The sequence below is a fragment of the Oryza sativa genome, chromosome 8 (assembly GCF_034140825.1).
Source record: "Oryza sativa Japonica Group chromosome 8, ASM3414082v1".
NCBI classification, from domain to species: domain Eukaryota; kingdom Viridiplantae; phylum Streptophyta; class Magnoliopsida; order Poales; family Poaceae; genus Oryza; species Oryza sativa.
The window spans coordinates 24,856,037-24,869,287 of record NC_089042.1 but is presented as its reverse complement, the minus strand read 5'-3'; the positions used below and the strand labels follow the sequence as shown (position 1 = coordinate 24,869,287).

The 13,251-nt window shown below is 44.8% G+C and overlaps 3 protein-coding genes across 3 annotated transcripts; 1 reads left to right on the top strand and 2 right to left on the bottom strand.

The window, feature by feature from the left end:
- The first annotated feature begins 245 nt into the window (after positions 1 to 245).
- LOC4345951 (heat shock protein 81-1) lies at positions 246 to 4,695 on the top strand. The gene is made up of 3 exons (NM_001422617.1): positions 246 to 481; positions 1,548 to 1,970; positions 2,807 to 4,695. The coding sequence occupies exons 1-3, from the start codon at positions 356 to 358 to the stop codon at positions 4,355 to 4,357; spliced, it is 2,100 nt and encodes a 699-aa protein (NP_001409546.1). The 5' UTR covers positions 246 to 355; the 3' UTR covers positions 4,358 to 4,695.
- A 417-nt stretch (positions 4,696 to 5,112) lies between these two features.
- On the bottom strand, positions 5,113 to 7,587 carry LOC4345950 (pentatricopeptide repeat-containing protein At2g29760, chloroplastic). Its single transcript, XM_015794193.3, has one exon. The coding sequence runs from the start codon at positions 7,484 to 7,486 to the stop codon at positions 5,783 to 5,785; it is 1,704 nt and encodes a 567-aa protein (XP_015649679.1). The 5' UTR covers positions 7,487 to 7,587; the 3' UTR covers positions 5,113 to 5,782.
- A 670-nt stretch (positions 7,588 to 8,257) lies between these two features.
- On the bottom strand, positions 8,258 to 11,311 carry LOC4345949 (uncharacterized). The gene is made up of 2 exons (XM_015792726.2): positions 11,092 to 11,311; positions 8,258 to 10,232 (listed from the first exon to the last, which is right to left on the bottom strand). Exon 2 carries the CDS (start codon positions 10,124 to 10,126, stop codon positions 8,450 to 8,452), a length of 1,677 nt encoding a protein of 558 aa, XP_015648212.1. The 5' UTR covers positions 10,127 to 10,232; positions 11,092 to 11,311; the 3' UTR covers positions 8,258 to 8,449.
- Between the last annotated feature and the right edge of the window lie 1,940 nt (positions 11,312 to 13,251).

The following is a 13,251-nucleotide window of genomic DNA, read 5'->3' as shown; positions in this document are numbered from 1 at the left end:
TTCACTATTCCCATACAGTACTAGACCATAGAGATGATGGTTTTCTTAATTTAAACCGACTCCAAGCCTCTCCACTCCTCCAGAACCTTCCAAAATATAAAAACCATAACCAACCGACTGACATGTGGGCCCGACGACTCGTCAAGTCGTCCATCTCCCAACTCCCCCGCTGGTTCGAGCCCCTGGTAGAACGTTCGAGAACCCCCATCTCCCCCTTATATATCGCCCCCTTCTTCCCCATCTTTCTCCAATCGAATCGCACACGCCACGCGAGCTCCCTCTCCTAAAGCCCTAACCCTAGCCTCCAAGTCGTCGTCCTCCGGAAGCTTCCGGCCTCCGCCGCCGCCGCAGCGCCATGGCCTCGGAGACGGAGACGTTCGCCTTCCAGGCGGAGATCAACCAGCTGCTGTCGCTCATCATCAACACGTTCTACTCCAACAAGGAGATCTTCCTCCGCGAGCTCATCTCCAACTCCTCCGATGTAAGTGCCCTCGGTTTACTGGTTCAGATCTGCACGCGCGCGCGTTAGAAGGGCTTTTTTTTGGTCCGATTGGTAGATCGGTTTGTTCACCCAATCTGGTTCGAGCTGACTCGTGTGTGTTGTTATGTGTGTGGGTGTGTGAGGGAGTTTGCACTGCAGCACTGGTTACTGGTTACTGAGACATCATCCCAACATAAATCTGCGATGTGGTGTTTCACTCCCCATTTTTTAAGATTATGTTTCGATTCCGACGTTAATTACGTTTCTCAGTGTATCAATCTGTGGATCATGCTCGCAGTACTTAATTTTGTTAGTGTAATAATCTGTGGATCATGCGGTCCTTAATTTTGTTAAGAGTCCTGAATTTTGCTGCTGATTAGAATGTTATAAACATAACTGCAGGCATAGGCAGCATTATCTGTCGTTGTTCTGCTAATTAATCTCGTAGCATTATTTACGATTGCTCTGATAAAGTCGCATCTGAAAAGTCTCACATGCTTTGAGTGTTGATGTTTAAATGTTGTAAAACATATCCCCTATAAACATAGAGGGTTGTTATTTTGCTAGTTATCATTTATTTGTCATTTATTTTGCTAGTTATGTCACATTCTAAATTGATAGGAGGGTTTGACCATATATAAGACAAAAACACCCGACTAGTGCTTTATTTTGCTGATTCATTGTTAAAATTGCCTCTATGAAACAAAAACACCCAACCAGTGCTTTACTTTGCTGATTCATTGTTAAAATTGACCCTATGGAACAAAAACACCCAACCAGTGCTTTACTCTGCTGATTCATTGTTAAAATTGCCCCTATGAACTGAGGATTGGTCTGGTTCTCTATCCTGCCAAAAATGTGGTAAATCCTGAAATCTTTGGAGTTGCTAAATTTGGGCAGGGTAGAGATGTCCCATTTGGTGTCAAGATTGAGCTGTGAGAATAGATGGGGATAGCTGAACTTTTGGTGTGGAAACATTATTAAATTATTGTCGGATAGTGAATTGGAATTGCTAGCTGCTTTCATACAAAACCGGCCACTTATCTTATGCTTTTGTGTTCTGCAGGCGTTGGACAAGATCAGGTTCGAGAGCTTGACGGACAAGAGCAAGCTGGATGCTCAGCCAGAGCTGTTCATCCATATTGTTCCTGACAAGGCCTCCAACACACTGTCGATCATTGACAGTGGTATTGGTATGACCAAGTCAGATCTTGTGAACAACCTGGGTACCATTGCCAGGTCAGGGACTAAGGAGTTTATGGAGGCACTGGCTGCTGGTGCTGATGTGTCCATGATTGGTCAGTTCGGTGTTGGATTCTACTCTGCCTACCTTGTTGCCGAGAGAGTAGTTGTGACCACCAAGCACAACGATGACGAGCAGTATGTGTGGGAGTCTCAGGCTGGTGGGTCCTTCACTGTCACACGTGACACATCTGGGGAGCAGCTTGGGAGGGGTACTAAGATCACCCTCTACCTCAAGGATGATCAGGTACTAACAGAATTTCATTGAATTCTTGTTCAATTTGTGCTGCTTGTATTGCTGAATGCCCTTATAGTTCATGAATGTGGCTTGCTATTGATAAATGCATCAACTAGTAATTCTGTCCTCGTAGGATTATTACGAATATTGTTGGTACTTGATTTTATAGCCACTTTTAGAAAGAACATGTTGATGTGCCTCAAGTTTTCACCATAGGCATGCTTGAGCCAGGTGCTTAATCGGTCTGTTTAAGACATAAAAAATGTCTCTATGTAGGGGCATTTGGTGAATTGATTGAACAGAATGAACATATTTCACACACTGTTGACATTGTGATAATCTAGATAGATGCCTTAACATTTCGAACTCCTGCTGTGAAAATTATGTTAGTATGTTTCTGCCTTGGATGTTATGAGTAATCATGTTACACATGTACTTAGGATCTATAAGCTTATTGTTGAGCTCATAAACTGATTGTGTATGCATTTTTTTTCTTTGGGTCTGGTTTTGTGTCAGTTTGATTGCGTGTGGTTGTCTAATACTTCCTCCGTTTCACAATGTAAGTCATTCTAGCATTTCCCATATTCATAGTGATATTAATGAGTTTAGACATATCTCTCTATCTAGATTCATTAACATTAATATGAATATAGGAAATGTTAAAATGACTTACATTGTGAAACGGAGGGAGTACTATGAATTAATTAGTAACAAGTATTACTGTTCTACTGTTGTGAATTTTTAGAATCACCTGAACTCCTAAGTTGAACTGTGAAATGTGCTATAAGGTGTCCTGGCTCTAATGTGTTCATTTGTTATTGACAACTTGCTCATGCTTCCTGCAGTTGGAATACCTTGAAGAGCGCCGCCTCAAGGACCTGATCAAGAAGCACTCTGAGTTTATCAGCTACCCTATCTCTCTATGGACTGAGAAGACCACTGAGAAGGAAATTTCTGATGATGAAGATGAGGAAGAGAAGAAGGATGCTGAGGAGGGCAAGGTTGAGGATGTTGATGAAGAGAAGGAAGAAAAGGAGAAGAAAAAGAAGAAGATCAAGGAGGTTTCTCATGAGTGGTCCCTGGTCAACAAACAGAAGCCTATCTGGATGAGGAAGCCTGAGGAGATCACTAAGGAGGAGTATGCTGCTTTCTACAAGTCCCTGACAAACGACTGGGAGGAGCATCTTGCTGTCAAGCACTTCTCTGTGGAGGGTCAGCTGGAATTCAAAGCTGTTCTCTTTGTTCCCAAGAGGGCACCATTCGACCTCTTTGATACGAGGAAGAAGCTCAACAACATCAAGCTCTACGTCCGCCGAGTCTTCATCATGGACAACTGTGAGGAGCTGATCCCTGAGTGGCTGAGCTTTGTCAAGGGCATTGTTGACTCCGAGGATCTTCCCCTCAACATCTCCCGTGAGATGCTGCAGCAGAACAAGATTCTCAAGGTCATCAGGAAGAACCTTGTCAAGAAGTGCGTTGAGCTCTTCTTCGAGATTGCTGAGAACAAGGAAGACTACAACAAGTTCTATGAAGCCTTCTCCAAGAACCTCAAGCTCGGTATCCACGAGGACTCCACCAACAGAAACAAGATTGCCGAGCTCCTGAGGTACCACTCCACCAAGAGCGGCGATGAGCTGACCAGCCTCAAGGATTACGTGACGAGGATGAAGGAAGGCCAGAACGACATATACTACATCACCGGCGAGAGCAAGAAGGCCGTGGAGAACTCCCCCTTCTTGGAGAAGCTGAAGAAGAAGGGTTACGAGGTCCTCTACATGGTTGATGCCATCGACGAGTATGCTGTTGGCCAGCTCAAGGAGTTTGAGGGCAAGAAGCTCGTCTCTGCCACCAAGGAGGGACTCAAGCTTGATGAGAGCGAGGACGAGAAGAAGCGGAAGGAGGAGCTCAAGGAGAAATTCGAGGGTCTCTGCAAGGTCATCAAGGAGGTGCTCGGAGACAAGGTCGAGAAGGTGGTGGTCTCGGACCGTGTGGTGGACTCCCCGTGCTGCCTCGTCACCGGCGAGTATGGCTGGACGGCCAACATGGAGAGGATCATGAAGGCCCAGGCGCTGAGGGACTCGAGCATGGCCGGGTACATGTCGAGCAAGAAGACGATGGAGATCAACCCGGAGAACGCCATCATGGAGGAGCTCCGCAAGCGCGCCGACGCCGACAAGAACGACAAGTCCGTCAAGGACCTCGTCTTGCTCCTCTTCGAGACGGCCCTCCTCACCTCCGGCTTCAGCCTCGACGACCCCAACACCTTCGGCAGCAGGATCCACCGCATGCTCAAGCTCGGCCTGAGCATCGACGAGGACGAGACGGCGGAGGCCGACACCGACATGCCGCCGCTCGAGGACGACGCCGGCGAGAGCAAGATGGAGGAGGTCGACTAAGCGGGTTTCCTTTTTTTTCCCCTCGTCAAATCCTTCGCAGCGAAAGTACACCATGGAGCATTGGAGCTAGCTTATCTGTTTTACCTTTTGAACATCGCGTTGTTGGGTCGGTTCGGTTTATTTTGTGCGATTTGCTTTACCTTTACCTAGCCTGCAATGCATGGGGCTAGATTGTGCTATGGGTTCTCGAACTGCGTACGTTAATTATATTGCTAAATATGAGTATTATATTAGTGTCCTCATGAGTTGTCTATTTTTTCCTCTGCAAGTTAGATGTATCAATTAATTTTGCGAATATTCTTCTGCCTCAATTCCACCTTCGAGCACCAGCTTTGCAATTTACAGTTACAGAAACATATGATTGCGTAGTGTGAATGGGAGATCTTGTCACGCTGATCAAATTGATCAACAGCAACGGGAGGAGTTCCTTGCAGCGAATGCCCTTGGCAATTTATACTGTGCTTTGTTGGTGGTTTGCTCGCTCTGGTGTTTGTTGGCGATTGCCCGTTGGCGTCCAATCCTTGCAGCTGATTTCTTTGGTATCCTTGGAGCACCTGATGAAAATTTCTTCAGCTCACGATAACAATTAAATATATCTGTTTTCTGTTAGCAATAACAATCAACTTTTTCTTCAGAGCAAACAATCGACTGTTTCTTCAGAGCAGCTCACTCCGGATTACCTGACAAAAACACAATTAGGACTAGTAGGTACCTGACAAAAACCAAAAAACAACATAACACTCGGTCCTCGTTCATATTCACATCAGCTAAATTTTATACTTCCTCTTCATCATATTATAAATCACATAGTAGAAAAAACATAGTAGCATCTATAACACAAAATAAACATATCATTACAATTATTCAATGTTAGATTTAATGAAACTATTTTTCCATAAAATTGGTTAAATTTAAAAAGCTTGACTAGAAAAAAAATCAAAACAAATTACAATATGAAACAGAGAGTAACAAACACTGCTAACAGACGAGTCTCGAAGACCATGAAGTGGGATTATGTCTACGCTTATGCACGTATAGCATATTGTCATTGGATCTTCTATAAGGGTCAAGGAAACACGACCGCTGAAAAAATTCTGATGATTTAAATAAGTTTTGCCTATGTTTTGATGCTCAAGGAAATTGATGGTCAAGGAAACAAGACCAACTGAATAAATTCTGATGAATTTTAAGTTTTGGCCTGTAAAGACAGATGCTGTGACATAATCCATCTTTGGCGTTATGGCAATTTCAATCAGCTCTGAAGCATAACGAGCATAGTATTTTGCTATCTGGGGCTTATGAGTTGTGATGTTCTAACCACATTTCCGATAACTTGTAAGCATTAAGCAATATACCCACCAGTGCCACCACTTCCATTGCTCAAAAGCGTAAAGTCAATATCAGGCTTCTGCAAGAATCTTAAACCTATCGTGTCCATTTCCTGATGCCAGACCTCTGCACAACTTGCCTCGCCTCCAGAACATCGAACCATTTACCAGCAGCAGCATAAATGTCAGAAATCAAAACATGGCAGCCAGACTGCTGGGCGTTGAGATTGAGGCTATGGATCTCACTCTGAACTCTTTCAGCCACATCAAATCTCTTGTGCATTCGACAGGCACCCAGTAGAGCGCCGAAAACCATGACATCGGGTGCCATCGGCATGCTCCGGATCAACTCCTCTGCCTCTTCAAGAAGCCCTGCTCGGCCTAACATGTCAACCATGCAACCATAGTGCTTCACCTCCGGCTGCACTCCGCAGGTAGACGCCATGCTCTGGAAGCACCGTCGACCTTCATCCACCAGCCCACCGTGGGAACAAGCTGTGAGCACACCGACAAACGTTATGTCGTTCGGCTTTTCACCCGTTCTCTTCATCTGTTCGAATGCGTCTACGGAATCCCGAGCATTGCCGTTCATTGCCAACCTGGTGATGAGCGCGTTCCAGGCCGAGACGTTCTTTCGGTCCAGGGAGTTGAAAATTTTGACAGCAATGTCAGTTCTCCCGCACTTGGCATACATGTCAATAAGAGCAGCACCAAGATTGTACTCGTTGTTGAGCACCATTTTGTGCTTGTCGATGAAGGCATGGACCCATCTTCCTTCTTCCAGTGCTGTTAAATTTGCGCATGCTGAAAGCACACTCACCATGGTCACCTCATTCGGCTGTACATTGCTCTCAGTCTGCATTGCGCGAAACAGCTCAAGGGTATCCTGATAGCGTCCAGCCTGAGCATACCCTGAAATCATGCATGTCCAGGAAACCACATCCTTCTCTGGCATGACATCGAACAACTCCCTCGCGCCATCCATGTCGCTGTTCACTGAATAACCCCGGAGCATTGCATTCCATGACACCAGATTCCTGACTGGCATCTCATCGAACATCTTCCTCGCTAACGGCAGCAGCCCGTGGCGCGCGAATCCTGTCACCATGGAGTTCCATGTCACGACATTCCTCCCAATAGCTGGCATCCGATCGAACATCTCCCTTGCCACATCCAGCTCCCCGGCCGCGGCATAGCCCCCCACCATGGTGCTCCAGGACACCCCATTCCTCCGTGGCATTTCGTCGAACACCCTCTTGGCACTCTCCATCTCCCCGCACTTCACGTAGCCACCGATCACCGTGTTCCACGACACCACGTCCGCGACCCCGGCGCACGACCCGAACACCTCCCGCATCGACGCCGCGTCCCGGAGCGCGCCGTACATCGCGAGGAGCGCGTTGACGACGAAGACATCCGCCAAGAACCCGCGCCGGACGGCCTGCGCGTGCACCTGCGCGCCCGTGCGCGGGAAGGCCGGGAGCTTACCCGCCGAACCGAGGAGGGGCGGCAAGGTGAACCTGTCAGGGACGAGCCCGCACCGGAGGAGGGAGGAGAAGGCGGCGAAGGAGAGGCGCGGGGACGCGGAGGAGGCGGAGGCGCGGATGAGGATGTTGTGGAGGAAGGTGGCGGAGGAGGAGGGGAAGAGCGGGAAATGGACGGCGCACAGGGCGGCGGCGAGGTGGGGGTGGGAAGGGAGGAGCGGGACGATGCGGCGGAGGTGGGCGGGGCTCCGGCGGAGGTCGCCGGAGACGACGAGGCGGCCGAGGAGGAGCGGGAGGAGGTGAGGCGGCGGCGCCATTTTTATCTTCTTTTTTTTTTTCTCGCCGCGTGGAGGGGAGAAGGCTTTATTTGAATATTTGAAAGCTTGTGATTAACGTGAGCCGTTGGATGCGCATCGGATGGCTGAGATCAGATAAAGCTGGAGAAAAAGAAACATTTATCACTAGCTACTGGTTTTTCTATACTACTGTATGAGTGGAAAATTGTACACATTTTATGTGCAGAACTTTCATTAGTACAGAGTTAGGCTTATCCTAAGTCAAACCTATTTAAATTTGATCATGTTTATATGAAAATATGGTAACATCTACAATATCAAATTAGTTTCATTAAATCATCAATATATATATATATATATATATATATATATATATATATATATATATATATATATATATATATAAATTTGATCATGTTTATATGAAAATATGGTAACATCTACAATATCAAATTAGTTTCATTAAATCATCATTATATATATATATATATAGTAAATTTGTTTGGTGCTCCATGGTGCCCGGGCACCATTGTTGAAATTGAGTATATACCTAATTCAAATGGGTATATATATAGGGTTTTTTTAAATGATGCTATATTTTTCTATAAACATGATCAATCTTGAAAATATTTGACTTGGTACAAAGCTAAAATGGCTTTTTAGTATGATGAAACGGAGGAAGTACATTGCAAGTCAACAGCACTATTTTAAAAGAAAAACATTAACACAATGTATATATCTAAGTAAACTGCGGCTCATCTGGAAGACGAGGTATTCAGGGAGGGATGTGCATGATAGAAAGCAGAGAATCTGAATGCTTTGCACTAGAGATTCATGTCATTTTGTCTACTATCAAATTTAACAATGAATGCACTCCACCTGACTTCGAACCAGAACCCAAAACAAAAGAGAACATTTTATTTACTATGTTAGCTAGATGTTCATAAGCCATGCTCCAATTTCTATGTTCAGCTATCCTTGTTCTCAGCTGCCAATCTTCAAAGCTTGATTGCCTTTGATTTTTACATTTGCCACGCTAGCCAGTGCGCTCAGAGGCTCTGAATCCACCATAGTTGATTTCTTGACAGGATCAACAAGGTCAAGCCTCTTCTGCAGCTTCCTCCTTTTGTATGTGAAAGGGTACCTATGACCTTCTTCAACTTCTGTAACTGACTGGCTGGCAGGAGTCTTCAGCTTCAATCCTTCTGGGTAACGCATTGTTTCAGACTGCTCCAATAGGTGTTTGTAAGGGCCAGCGGTGTCTGTACCAAGGGTCAACACCTCAGAAATACTTTCAGCAGTTTTCAGACCATGCGTCATGTATCCATTTGTTTGATGACAATCAGTATTCCTTGTAAATGGATCAGGAGAACTTTCAGGAATTACGGCATTTTGTTGACCAAAGTTCTTCAAAAGGTTCTTCTCGTGGGGTGCTTCATTGCAATATTCCGGACTATGTTTGGTTGTTGACTGATGGAAGGAATTCGGCATTCGAGAATAGTAACCCCTTTTAAGCTCCTCTGGAACCATAATTTGCACTCCAAACGGACTTTCAACTGAGTGAGGGTAAGTATCAAGTGTGCCTTCTCTTTGGTAGGGACGCACATGTAGATTTCTCAAAGTACTCTTGCTTGTGTTTATGTGGTAGTAATAAGCTGAATTCATCGCAAAACCATGAACATCCAGTGCAGAAGCGCAAGGTAAGCTGGAGACCTGTATTCCCAGTTGGTCTGCTAGCATCGGTTCTGGTGTACGATGAATTCCTTCATTGTGATCAATGAGGGAAGCACAATCGGTCTTTATTTTCAGCACACCTTTGGGCAATCTAATACATGTAGTAAGCTCACCAGGAACATGAAAGACAGGACTCTTCAATGAGCTCATTTCCATTGATTTGTCTCTGTAGACTATTCCCTTGCGCTTGGCTGAACAATGAGTGGTTACTGTCCCATCCATACGTTTGGTTCGCTTCAAAGGTGGAAGGGTTGCATCTTTAACCTCATTGGCAATTGATAGACTTCTATTGAAAGGAGAACCGCTTATGTCAACACCTGTGAGGGGATCTTCATGTCTTCTGTCATTCCAACTGTTAACCTTACCCTGAAGACCAGTACTCGCCCCACATCGTCCTCCTACCTTGTCCATGGATGCAAACTTGAAAATCATGCCATCATGATGGGACTTCAGAAAATGATAATATCTTCGTCTTTCAAAGATCATCAGTAATTCTCTAGCCTGGGAAACTTCTGGAGAATAAAACCCACCATTCAATCTGTGGAAGAAGCTCTTCACTGGACTCCCAAAGAACAGGTCACTGCCACTAAACAGCTCCTTCATTGTTACAAAGAAATCATGTTGGTCCATGTCTGGGAGATAGGCTGCTAGACGGAATCTATCATCTTCTGTTAGACATAAGTTCCATGTCTCCAAAGAAAGAATATCATTCAATTCAGGCAAATCATAAAGCCCATAAGGGACACTACAGATCTGATCTCCAGACTTTGCAAGCTCACAATTGACCTCTTCATGTTCATAGTCATCGGATTCATGAATAGGAAATCTCTGAAGCAGCATTTTCTCCTCTTGTGTAATGTCCTCGTCTCCACAGCTGTAAGCCCGCTCTTCTGTAGGCGCACAACTTGCTACCTTCACAATGCCCATTGATCGAAGGAAGAGGTGCAATGCTCCGATCGGTATCAGAGATAATCATAGAGACGAAAGTCAACAGTGTGTCCAGCACAATACCATACTATCCGACGGAAGATCCCTGTGAAGAAAAAGGAAAAGAAAAACAAGGAATATCAGCATCACAATTCATCTATAATTCAATTTGAAGACCATATTTCATGACCTCATGCACCAAGTAGGCTGGAAGGAAATACATTGCAGAGCCAAGCCTAAATAATTCCTGGAAATAGAATGCTATACTGGCCTTTATTTGTTTAAAACATTGGGTGTCATCTCAATTTCCATTTAGCAGCACAGAGATATACTGGTTGTTGGTAAGCACTAGTATGTTACAACTTATAACTGGGAGGGCAGCATTGTCTAGTCCAGTAACCAAACTGATTACACATAAATCAGAAATGCTTCCGCTTGCGAATAGCACCACCATATAGACATCATGTCTGACAGTCTGAGACAAGCTAAAAATGCTAGGCATTCTCAAAGCAAGGGTTTTTCAACAGTAAAACACACCGCAAATTTATCAACAAATTCTCACGATCACGGATCACCACAAAAACTCGCCCATTTCTTACCCAGGAGCGGCTACTCCGCGAGAATCACACACCTATTCGCCCCAATTTCACGCCAAACCAAACCCCCAAAACAAAAACAAAAAAACTCAAAATCCCCATACAAACCACACCACCCCACCGAATCGGGGGGCATCGCGATTCACCGAAAGTCAGCGCCGCCGCTCCACGCGCCGGAGCCAAGCACGAGGTAAACCACGGGTACCACCACCACCAACATACATGTACCCCAACCAATCCGCAACCCCTCGGCGCTGACCCCAACCCTAGTACCCAGTACCCACCCAACCACCGATCGATCCGTCGATCGAATCGTCCCACGGCGCGGAATTCGGTAAGGCAACAGAGGAAGGAAAGGGGATCACTCACCGGCTGCGGCGGCGGCGGCGGATCGGCGGCGAGGAGAGGGAGGAGGAGGGGAAAGGCGAGGAGGAATTTGTCGCGGGGGGGAGGGGGGGGGGGGGGAACACGCACCGACGCGTGCGTGCGTGGTGGCTACTGCTACTGTGGCGCCGCGCTGTTTGCTTGGCAGTGGCAGTGGCAGTGGCAGCGAGAGGGGTGTGCTTGCTTCCATTTTGGCAGCGACTGCGAGTGCGAGAGGTCTTCCCTTGCTTGCCATCTCCAGCAGCGGAGAACACGCGGGCGACACGACCTGAAAAAAAAAAAAGCGCCTCTTTTGTTTCAGTCCTCTCCTCACCATCTCTTTTTTTTTTTTGCTCAGTGCTCTCACAAGTCAAAGTTACGGCCTCAGTCCTCTCCTCACCATCTCTCTCTCTCTCTCTCTCTTTTTTTGCTCAGTGCTCTCACAAGTCAAGGTTACGGCCGCTTTTTTTTTTCTAGCTAGTTGTGGGCAGTTCTCAGGACTGTTAAATTTCTTTTTGGCCCGTGGATCCCGTGCTAAGATTTGTGCTGAGATATTTTGCTATTGGATCTAAACCATTTTTTCACAAACTAGTGGCACTAGCCAGTTTCACCATTGCATGTTTATGGTAGATTTATTTAAGTTTTTAGGAAAAAAGGGTTCTTACCCAGTTTACCCAAAAAACTGTCCAAAAATTGATTAAACCAATGACTTTCGGTCAACGCCAAGCTAAAATAATTGATCTGTTTTCACAAACCGTTCGCCGGCGATTTCATAAAAAAACGAGCGGTTTTCGCAAAAAAACAATTGATATTGTGAGCCCTGGCCCGGTCAATGATAGTTCTTTTTTTTTACCTCATAATATTCGTTTTGAAAAATACGATGGCCTATATTAAATCTAGGACTTTGGCTCAGATAGATGGGTTCCACCATAAAGAAACAAATCGGTCGAACTTTAAATTTTGAGAGTTTGAACTAGTGGTACCAATATAGTTAGCACATGATTACAAACTTTGCATGTAAAATTCGGTTTTACCATGTGCAGCTGTGGCGTGAAACTCATTTTTGTAAGAAATGCATATCTTTGTTTCTCTTGGCCATTCCACGTGATCCCATGTGTTTTCGATTGTTTTTCTACATCAAGGGTAACCTTTGTTCAGTAACATGTAATATATTGGATCTTGGAGAGCAAAATCAATTTACTCTAAGAGCTAATTGAAGCAATCCAAGATAACTTCGTAGCAAATCAAAGTTATTTAAGAAAGAAGTGGAGACAATTTTATAGCAAATAGAAGTTATTTCAAGAGCAAATCTTAGAACTGATTGTTATTTCTCGATGAAAAACTAAACATGGAAAGATATATGCACTAGTAATTCAAATAAGAGCATGTACATTAACCGACAGTAGTACAATCACCTCTCCTTTAGTGATAAGTTAGAGAACGGAGATTAAGAAAATAAGTAGAAATGATTAGTCACTAGTTATACACGTGCTCAATAGAAAAAAGAATGCAAGGTAACAATGCAGCTAACAGGTATGCTTTAAAGATAGTTGCTTACTCTTCTCAAGGCCGTACATCCATATGTATAAAGCGTAAATCTAAAAGACGTGAATATTAGAGAAGGACCTAATATCAAATAATTAGAAGGGGTGAGGCTTCGAACCTAGGTTGTCTAGTTCATCACCTTGTGGAGCTAGCCGGAAGACCCTGGACGTTTTTCGTGTAAAGCGTAAATCTGTTCAAGGTCTTCAAAATTTAGGGCTCCCAAATCTATAAGTACTAGTACTAATTAGTTATCCAATCTAATAAACACTATTGCAAGTATGAAAAAGCCCAACAAGCTATTCTAGCATCCATGATAAAGTCCAAACAACAAGCTAAATTCTCTCATTACCTCGTTTGATCAAACCAACATGCACCGCACACTGCACTTACTCGCCTTCTTGGCTCCTCTGATTCCCATCACCACTACAAATTTACCCCTTTTTTCAAACAATTAACGCTACATAAGGCTAGGCAATGGGCACGAACAGACGTCACAAATGAACATGCTCCCAACCGCCGCCACACTTGCTGGTTTTTGTTTGGGGCATTTGCAAATTTGCCACTGGTTTTTTCAATTTTGCAAGGATGCCACTCGAATGGCAGTTCCAGTGGCATTTTTTC

Coding starts and splice junctions, on each gene's coding strand:
- LOC4345951 (NM_001422617.1), top strand. CDS start 356: ATGGCCTCGGAGACGGAGACGTTCGCCTTCCAGGCGGAGATCAACCAG. Junction 482..1,547: donor TCATCTCCAACTCCTCCGAT/GTAAGTGCCCTC, acceptor TGTGTTCTGCAG/GCGTTGGACAAGATCAGGTT. Junction 1,971..2,806: donor TCTACCTCAAGGATGATCAG/GTACTAACAGAA, acceptor TGCTTCCTGCAG/TTGGAATACCTTGAAGAGCG.
- LOC4345950 (XM_015794193.3), bottom strand. CDS start 7,486: ATGGCGCCGCCGCCTCACCTCCTCCCGCTCCTCCTCGGCCGCCTCGTC.
- LOC4345949 (XM_015792726.2), bottom strand. CDS start 10,126: ATGGGCATTGTGAAGGTAGCAAGTTGTGCGCCTACAGAAGAGCGGGCT.